This window comes from Melozone crissalis, unplaced genomic scaffold (assembly GCF_028551555.1).
Source record: "Melozone crissalis strain CALT ecotype California unplaced genomic scaffold, PUWL_Pcris_2 ptg000006l_1, whole genome shotgun sequence".
Taxonomy (NCBI): Eukaryota; Metazoa; Chordata; class Aves; order Passeriformes; family Passerellidae; genus Melozone; species Melozone crissalis.
In genome coordinates this window covers 17,534,443-17,544,315 of record NW_026535784.1, presented here as the reverse complement: position 1 = coordinate 17,544,315, position 9,873 = coordinate 17,534,443, and the positions used below count along the sequence as shown (strand labels likewise).

Below are 9,873 nucleotides of genomic sequence, written 5' to 3'. Positions count from 1 at the left end.
GTCTCAAGTAACATTTAAATGCACATCTTGAACAAATGCCCAGGGCAATGAGACATGTAGGAAGGACAGGAGAAGTTCTTCCTATTATTAGGCTCAAGAGTAAGAATTGAAAAGAAGCTCTCTGTCTCAGTGAGGAAGAAACCCTGGGAATCTGGTTTACTTGAGCCATGGTAACAACCCAGTAATATTCTAGCAGAAAATGATAAAGGAGAAGATCATATTCAGTAAGTTCAACCATATTAGAAACTAAAGGCACAGCATGTAGAGCCTGTGAAATGAACAGTGATCAGTGAGCTGGAACAAAAACCATAAGTTTTCAAGTCGAGGTAAAATAAAAGGGAAAAAGGCAATGCTGTGAAGGGATGATCTCCAGAAAATGTCACCATATCACAAATACACATTTTTTTTCCCCCCTGGAAGAGAGAAAGGGCTGATCAAATAGCAAGGGGCAGAGGTGCAGCCCTGTGAATACCGAACTCCCTGGTGGGCTGTCTGCTGCAATACTCTGGCCCACAGAGGCTGAAGTCACGGCCACCTCCCACCAAGGGGGAACAGTGGCTGCTGATCCTGCAGCCTCCTCAGCTCACCCATACTGAAAGGCAAGGACAGCCACCAGCTGTCCTCAGTTGTGCTGTGTCTCAACTCACTGTCACAGCCTACAGAATCAGTTTGTTTATTGTTACAGAATGCAAGACAAAGATCTCAAAAGCACCCCTATCACTGAACTCCTCCTAAACAAAGTAACGTGGAATATTCAGATTTACAAAAGGAGCATATTCATTTTCAGTTAAGCAGCTTTCCCAATGATCAGCACACTCATAAAAAACACCATGATAAAGAAAATCCACATGAAAAATCTGTCCATCACTTTTGCAACTTTTTTCCACTCAATTCCTTTGGCCCGGTTTGCTTTATGGTCTCTAACACAATTAGCAATATACTCAATATTTTTAATCAGCATTTTGTAACAAGAACAGCAATTAACATTTTCACCATGGACTCCATAGCTTTTATTCCAATTTCCATTGAGCTTCTCCTTGAGATTGCAGTCATCATTCCTAGTGGAAAGAGGACTCCTTACCTCTTTGTGCCTCCTCTGACTCCCATCATCCCCCTCTAACCTACATTCTTCTTCTTTCTCTCTTTTCGGACTTGTGCAATTTTCACCCACATCATAAACAAAAAAGATTTTTGACATATAGTCCAAAATAACCACCTTGGCCCACTGTGGAACAGGCTTTGCTTCTGAGCCACAATGATGGAGATTCATGATAATGATTGTCAATGCAGTGGAAGCTGTGATCATGGTCATCGTTGCTATATAGTACTTCCCTAGAACACAAAATACAATTATATTAAAGATATTACTCTAATTAAAAAAAAAAAATCAATGAGAAGCAACAGTGTGATAACAGGTGCTAAGCATAAATGCAACAGAAATAAAATTTTAATCACCCTAATTCTCTTAGATCAGGATTCACCATTTAAAAACAAAGATAAAAGCCATTAAAATAAAATCTCATACTCATTACTGGCATGTCTTTAGCAGATGAGTGTGTGACTACTGTATTAGCATGGTAAATATTTGCAAGCTGAGACCTCTGATTACTTGAAACACATCCATTCAGAAAGCAGCTCAAAAATGTTTCTCAAGAACCTTGTTCTTTTCATAGTGTCTGCAAAATCCCCATGGCAATGGCTTCACACAGCACCTTGGAAACCCCATTTCCTCAGGTATTAACAACAGTGATGACCACACTAGTTTTGAGCTCTTGATGCAGCCCACACCAGCAGATCCAGTGAACAGTCAGACCTTGCTGGCACCCACAGCCAGTGTGCTGCCAGCCCCAGGTGAGAGCACAGGGCTGGAGGGAGCACAAGCTCTGCTCCTCTGCCCTTGCTTTGGCAGCTGAACCCAACACAGCTGAGCACCCAACCAGCCTGTGCTGAGAGAGAAGCAGCTCCCAGCCCTGCTCTACAGCTCTGCAGGACAAGCAGAGCTGACAGCAGCAGCACAGACAAGTGTGCCACAGACAGGTGTGGCTGAGCCCAGCTCCAAAGGGATTGGGATGGATGGCAAGGGAGAGCGCGGGAACAGAGACAACAGGCTGAGCTAGGTTCCTTTCACTGCACATGAACTTTCCTGAACTCCCAGACAAAAATTAAATTTCAGCATAATGAATTCCCAGGAACTATTATCCAATGTAGCAATTGTCAGATATTAAGTCAATGGTGAGTGTGCCAGTCAGGCCATCCAACCTTCTGCATCTGACAGAAACATATATTGAAACAGTCTGACCTTATGCTTATAGCTTTTGGTTATACTTCATGTGTTAGTTCTAAAATTGTTTTCAATTACCAGCTTTACTTCAAGATGTGATAGCATCATTTGAAATCTTTAACTCTATTTAATAAATATAAAACAGCTGGCTAATGTGTAATTTAAAATAAATACAAAATAACTTCTAAAAACTGCAGCATACCTATACAGATTCCACACATATTTTAAGTACTTCACTATGCTTCAAAAATGCAGCAAATTTATCTTCCCAGAAATCACAAATTAAATGAAGATTCACTGACATACAGCCCTGCTATTAATAAAGTCATGCTTAAAGACAAAGTGTGTAAAGCTCACCTATCAAAGGTACATTTTCAGATGGGGGCATGATCTCTGCAACCATCAGCTGGAACACAGTCAGAGCAAGAAGAACTGTAACACCCAGAGACACTTTCTCACCAGAGTCTGCAGGGAGATAGAATCCCAGCGGGGCCAGGAAAGAGATCAAAATGCAGGGAAGCAGCAGATTAAATATGTAGAAAGAGGACTTCCTTTTCAAAATCAGCGTGAAGGTCACATCTGGATAAGGCTCAGAGCAGCAGCCATAAGTGATGACATTCTTAACTGCTGGCATACCATGAATCTCCCATTCCACATCTTCTATGAAGTCAGAGAGGTCACCACTATCAAGAGAATTGATGAGGTCTACCTGATTACCATTATAGGTCCAGGACCCAAAGGTAAGGTTGCACTGCTGGCTGTCAAAAGGAAAATATGACACATCCACTACACAAGAGCTCTTTGTGATAGCAGGTGCATCCCAAGTGATTTTTCCATCATATCTCAGCACTACATTAGTATTTACTGGTTCTGAAAAGTCATCATCAGCCCTAAAAGACAGAAAAATGGCAATCAGGATTGACAGACAAAAACTTAAGGTTGAGGGCCAGAGAAGGTAGGGAATGGGGAAGACCCTCCTTTGACACCATTAAAAGCATGTTCCTGAAATCATATTTACACTGCATTTTAGTAGGAACTTACTAATAACCATTATTTACAATGCCCATGAATGCCAAACATCAGTGCTGCTGAGTTGTGCTGCATTTGTTGGCCATAGGTCCTTCAAACTTGACCTCAAACAGAACGCAGTAGGATAAGAGTCCATTAAAGGATGAAAACAGTCTGCAGGTCAGTATTGGCCTGGGAGAGCAGACAGGGAGTGCAGCCTTTATGTACCATCTTTTTGTGGGCAATCTTCCACAGTTCTCAGGAGCCTCAGCAGAAAGCACCTCAGACAGCCAGGGTATTCAATTCCCAGCACAGAGAAATTCAGAAAAACTTTGCTGTGTAGCATAATTTTCTGATCTTGTCTATAGCTTTATTGAAAAATATTTAGATTATCAACAACAAATGTTAACAACAAACATACCCCTTGCTAAGGTAAGGTAGAGATGAAAGTTCAGACTCTGTAGGCCAGTTCCTCCTTTAACCCCCTCCTTCCCTCCCTCAAATATGCAAGCTGATTTTCTCCAGCCACACTCACTTGTTATACAGGACAATATCTGGTCTCCAAACCAAATTGCTTGGGATCCTGATGGAATCCAATCCGTCGTATTTATCCTTGTCCCATCTGAGGTATGCATCGTACCAGCTCTGTCGAATCCACAAGTAAGCTGATAAAATTTGGTTCCTTTCATCCTGCACAAAAATGTAGAGATATTTCTAGCTGAAGGTGACAAAATCACATCTTAGACACAGACAGCATTTGTGATGTGCCTTTGATGTAGTGCTCAAAACAGGCCAGAATACTAACAGGACACAAAATAATTCTCAGACAGGCATCCAGGCCCATACACTGTACAGGAAAATCACTGGTCTGGACTTTCACTTGTGCAAGCCTTCACCTCTCAGCACCCTCCCTAGTTTTAATCACAGTATCTAATCCTCCCAGTTCTTCCTAATTTCTTTTTGCAAGTTTCAGAATAGCAAATAGCTAACAGATCCAGGCTCAGAAATTCTTTGAGAGCTTGGCGAGGCCTTGAAATTATAATTCAGAAGTCACAAAAATAATCTTTCCTTCTCCTTCCAGACACATTTTCTTTTGCCTTAAAAGTGTATCTAAAAAAAAATATTTATAAAAATTACTGAAGGCTAGTTTTAGGGATTTTATGTAGAAATTGTTGCAGCTTAGAAAAAGCATTTGCTGTATTTAAAACTCGGCAAAAGTTGCCTGGAGGGTGTGATACCAACACCTAACTACAAAAGAAGTCTTAAAAATTCAGTAGCTCCAGGTTTCCAGACTTATAATGGAAGCCTTAAGCGGTGCAACCAGAGAAGAATGTACAAAATCTGGAGAACAGAACACACCCCCAAGCCCTCAGGCCACCCCCTGTCCCCTGCCCCTGAGGAAGCATTCCTGAAGTTGTCACAACAAACTGAAGGATGCTTTTCCTACTCCAAACAAAAGGCTTACAGCTAGTATAGTCCTGCATATTTTTAGAAAAACAGAACTCTACTTTCACTCACCATGTCTTTAATTTGGGACAACGTGATCTGAAGGGTGACATTCAGTACTTTATCTGTGTCTTCCACTGGTCTCAGAGCATTGGAGTAGTCTTCAAACAGTTCATTAAACAGCATGTGAGCATATTTCCCTTTGGCTGATTCTACAGCTATAAAACATGGACTTGTTCAGTACATTAGATTAAGCACTGAACAGCATCAGAAAATGCCTTCTTTCTACTGCTTCAAGCAGTATTTGCTATAACCATATTTATCATCCATATATGGTAGAATATCATTAGTTCAGATACAGAAGAGTAACTGATTGAGTTATTCAAATAAAAACAGCGTTCAGCTGGAGCAAGTGAATAGCTAACTTGAGCTTTTCACACCCACTGAAAGATAGTGTACACAGCAATCCTTACATTTTTTGAAAGTAAATATAATTACTTTTATTTTACAAATTACTCTCCCAGGCAGATATTACTGACTTACAGTCAGCAAGGTCTGAAATTACACTTACTCACAGGCTAATGGCTTTTGGTATGTCCCCAAATGCAGCACTGGTAAGATTCCTGCTAATTCCAGAATTTAGTCTTTTTCTTTTTAAACTATCACCTGTAAAATGTCTGAGCTGCTTTTCTTCACAAGCTGGCAATTGCTTAATGTGTGAATACATCTGTGCACCAACATCTTTTCCAAACCATGTATTTGGAGATGCTGCTTGCTATCCAAACTTAGATACTAAAGATAATTGACTGAAACTTGAGGTTTCGAATTATACTTTTGCTGTTTTGTACGGTTTTGTACATCACAGTTTCTCTAGGTAGCCTCTTTACATAGATACACAAATTTCTGCAAGCAAAGGGCAAGGACAACAGAACCACTCTGTTACAAGCCACCCCTGAAGTTGTGGTAACTGAGGTTCTTCATGATAGATCCCTTGGGATGGACAAGAGTGAAACAACACTGAACCACTGGTTGTGTATAAATGCACATATTTATGTGTGGCAGGCTTATTTTAGAGCAATTTGATGCAATGCTGTCACTGAAACTACAGGGAAAACAGAAACTCTCCAACTCAGTCTTTTCCAAGTTAGAGAATTAGCTATTACTTTATTCTGGCAGGATGTTATTCTGAGTAGGACATGCAATAGAAATTATTTCATCCACACATGCCCGGGCTGGGCAGTGAAAATCATTCCATCTTACATGGTTTTTTACCAGACTTTTCACTTATTTACACATAAAAACCCAAAGAAATTCACGTTTACTCGTTTTAAATTACACAGTTCTTAGAGTTCAATCTTTTATTGGTTATTGATCCCTTCACCTCCGATACTAATTCGGATCTCATTCCTTGGTTTTCTTATCAACCTTTTCCCAGACCAAGTGTCTCCGGGGCAGTAATGCCCGTTAATGTTCCTTTATTTCCCGGGTACCTTCTGGCTACTCCCCGGCTGTAGATGTTAAACCCATCAGACCTTACCCGGTGAACAGTCTTTTGAAGACTAACTTCAATTCCCCTCCCCCGGGCAAAGGCGAGCAAAGCCCCGACTAAAGCCACCAAAAAAATTTTAAAAGTTTCCTCAGTTCCAGCAATGGGAAAGAGGTACATAGTCGTATCGGTTATTAGCTATGGAAATGAAACAATATGAAAACATAGAGATTACGCTTCAGAAATACAGAAGCAAGAAAAAGAAAGAAAGGATGAGAGCAGATAATGGAGAGGACCGATATCACCATACATGATAAGAAGTATTATCCCGTCTCACAGGACCTGCTTTTTATCGGTGTTCTCCCTTATCTGGTTCAAAGCCCAGCTTGTTGCCAAACAAGAGTTAATTTGTCCCGCTGATCTCCGGTGATGGGCGCTCACCCGCTTTGTGCCCACCTTCCTCCCCTCTGTTCTGGGGGCAATCCGGCCTGGCCGGAGCACCCGCTGCTCCTGCAAATGGCCAATTGTCCGGGTCGTTATCGCTTCAGCGCTCCCGCAAGGCTCCAGCAAATGCCAGGTGGCGATTCGCAGGGGACAAGTGCTTGGAGTACATCCCTGGTGATTCACACCTACTTCCCGGGCTAATTAGGAGTTCAAAGCAAATCTTCCTGACTAAAAACATATCCCAACAAATCAAAACTTCCCGAAGATCGCTGCAATTCTGGTGGTGCAGGATCGTTTTGTCTATGCATCAAACACAGAGTTAAACTAAACAGATCAAACGCTTCTGGGGCTCAGCCATGTAGGGTAGATCAGGTCACAAGATCCCATGTGAATGAGATAAACTTCAGTGCAACATTTAACTAGCAAGCAGTATTCTCACCTTTGAGTATCGCTGCTGTGCACAGCAACCACAGAGAGACGTAAAAGGAGGAGAGGCTCCTCATCTTCATTTCTGGACCTTAAATAAAACTGTTCACCCAAGGGCACAGAAGTGTCCAAAACTACCCAAGGAAGTAAATCCTTCCAGCAGCATCCGGGTGCTGGCACACGGGTGCGGTTCCAGAAGCAGCTCGTTCGTCCCTCGCAGCTGTCGGAGCCCTGCAGCGACCGTGGGCTCTGTCCCTGCCGAGCCCTCCCTCCCCGAGTAACCCGAGCGCTGCTGCTCCCCAGCCAGGGCTGAGACAGAAAACCGACAGATTGGGTATCAGTGCAAAAACTGTATTCCATTGCAATTGTACTGCAAATGCAAGATTTCGTCCCATTTATGACAAATCCTTTTACAGTTCTTTGGAGGGCTTTGTTTTACTGCTCTTATGTTCTGCAATGTCCCGCTCAGAACCAGTTCTATGGAACTTGTGGACCTTCACAAGAAAGTGATCTGACTCAGTGCTTTAATAGGAATAGTAACACTGTACATCACACATCCAATGTCACACAGAAAAAAGCCAATACCCACGGCCACTCCCATGCTGATAAAACAAGGTTTTCATTAGCAAAGCGTTGCCACATGGAAGAGAGGCAGTTGCACCAAGGGCAGAAAACACATTTAATATTTGCAGTAGCCCAATATATCTGTGCAAACAAGAACTTTAACAGGTCTAGACACTTGGAGACCAGTACTCAGCACAGTGAATCAGGAGTAAAACTGGACTTTGCAGGGAAAATGCCATTTCCCTTATACAGTGCAATTTTTCACAGCTGAACTTGACAAAAAAAAAAAATAGTTACTGGACCACACTTACATTTAGCCAAAAGAGTTTCAGGAGAAAAATGTGAATATGAAACAATACCTTACCTGGCCTTCCATCTCACCCTGATGGTCAGAACTTCAACAGCTCTGTCTATATTACTCATGTTGTCAGGTTGTCTTCCTAGTACCACAGACATTTTCTTCCAAGTTTCTCAGATGAGAGGAGATTGCTTCCTCCTCTCTGCAGTCCAATCCATCCTTCGTGATATACTGCAGTCCATTCTGCCATCCTTTTAGAACAGAAAACAGAAAACAGTCACTAAAAGAGAAAGTGAAAATATAGAATGAGCTACCAGGAAAAAAATTGGTCCAGAATAGTCCTGATCCACAGAGGTCATAAAATATTGTTGTTTTACTCTTGCACAGTCTTTTGGCCAGAAGAAAAGTTATCCCTCCATGCACATAATTTCTACACAGCAGCACTACAAGCAGTCACTGGCTAATGTCTGTGCTTTTGTGGGATTTATAAATCAATTACATCTATGGCCAGGTTTACTAGGTAAGCAATAAATAATTTTGGTCAAAGCTCCTGTAATGGAATCCATCTCTGTCATTTAATTTGAAGAATTGTCTAAGGAGTAAAAAAGTAGAAAACTGTTTAGAAGTCAAAAAGGTCAGAACAGCTCCTTGGCATTATGTAATAACTTGCATTTTCTGTGGGATGAAGGTATGTGATGCTAGAGACAACAAATATCGTGGACAGAAGACAAAAGATTTTTGGATACAGCCAGAGAAGTGCATTCTCAGGGGATAATTTTAGTCTACAATAAATTGCCATTCTGTCAGCAAGGAGCTACTGCATAACATCTCTTACTGTAATCACTAGGGTGATGAGGGGTACTGCTTCAAGAGAGCTGCTATAAACACTACTGGAACCAGGACAGCCTTGCTCTGCCACAGGCTTGAGACAACCGTGTGACCTGTTACACCAGCAATACACACACGTCAAGCAGTGTGGACCGATGTACTTAAACTAAACATACAGACAGGTAAACATGAGCACACATGTATATCAGACATGTTTGTTACATTTGAGATGCTGCATTGAGTGCACAGTGCTTGCAAAAGTAAACTCAAACACCTCCCAAAGCCTTTTCAATATTGAAGACACAAGAAATTTAACAGTGTTAGCATGACAGACCATTTGGCTTCTTTATGTCTGATTTGTATTTTTAAACAAAATATCCCTAATGTATGTATTTTGTATGAATGCCGAGCATTCACATTAATTTCTCGTTGATCTGAGAGATTCTACTACAAACCCACACTTCCTCAGAACATAGTTTTTAAGTTTTGGCGTGATCTAAGGCAATACTATTCCCAGATCAAACATCCCATTGAACTTTTGAATGAAGCTTAAATTCATAGTTAGAGAGTTGTCTTTCTTTACAGTAAAAAGCTCTGCTGCCAAATCAGAAGTTAATACAAGATACGAAGCCGCTTCCAAGGATAATGTCAGAGGAGTGGCGGGTGTTGGAGGTTGGAATGGAGCCGTAACCCCTCCCAGAAGGAGAGCCGTTCCCAGCAGAGCTCCCGGGATGCTGTCGCAGTCCCTGTGCCAGCAGATGGCCCTGTCACCCAGCCTACCGATCACCCAAAAATCGCATCGCGTCTCCGCCTGCTTCCATCAGCTTCGCGGATCCTTTGCCTCACATTTGATGTAAGTCACGGTGAGCCAAGACGTTCTTTTAAAGAGAAAGATGAGCAGAAGGAACCAAACCGCTCGGTGGCTGGATCCGGGCTCTTCCCGGACATCCCTCTGGGCAGGGCTGAGCCGGCCCGGGGGTTCCAGGGCAGGGAATTCCAGCCGTGCCATCCCGGGGAGCCGGCACAGAGCCGGGCACCGGCTGCCTCTGCCCGTGCGGAGTGACCGAGGCACAGGCACAGCAGCCAGCCCCG

At 42.4% G+C, this 9,873-nt stretch overlaps 1 protein-coding gene across 1 annotated transcript; it reads right to left on the bottom strand.

Annotated features, from left to right (window-relative positions):
• Window positions 1–787: 787 nt before the first annotated feature.
• On the bottom strand, window positions 788–7,174 carry CHRNA9 (cholinergic receptor nicotinic alpha 9 subunit). The gene is made up of 5 exons (XM_054295864.1): window positions 7,105–7,174; window positions 4,808–4,953; window positions 3,825–3,979; window positions 2,639–3,171; window positions 788–1,332 (listed from the first exon to the last, which is right to left on the bottom strand). The coding sequence occupies exons 1-5, from the start codon at window positions 7,172–7,174 to the stop codon at window positions 788–790; spliced, it is 1,449 nt and encodes a 482-aa protein (XP_054151839.1).
• Between the last annotated feature and the right edge of the window lie 2,699 nt (window positions 7,175–9,873).

Bases quoted from the DNA above. Each gene is read 5' to 3' on its own strand.
- CHRNA9 (XM_054295864.1), bottom strand. From the start codon at position 7,174: ATGAAGATGAGGAGCCTCTCCTCCTTTTACGTCTCTCTGTGGTTGCTG. The intron at 3,980-4,807 runs GTGAGTGAAAGT...ATTTTTGTGCAG, and splicing joins TGTCCCAAATTAAAGACATG to GATGAAAGGAACCAAATTTT. The intron at 3,172-3,824 runs GTGAGTGTGGCT...TCTGTCTTTTAG, and splicing joins GATATTGTCCTGTATAACAA to GGCTGATGATGACTTTTCAG.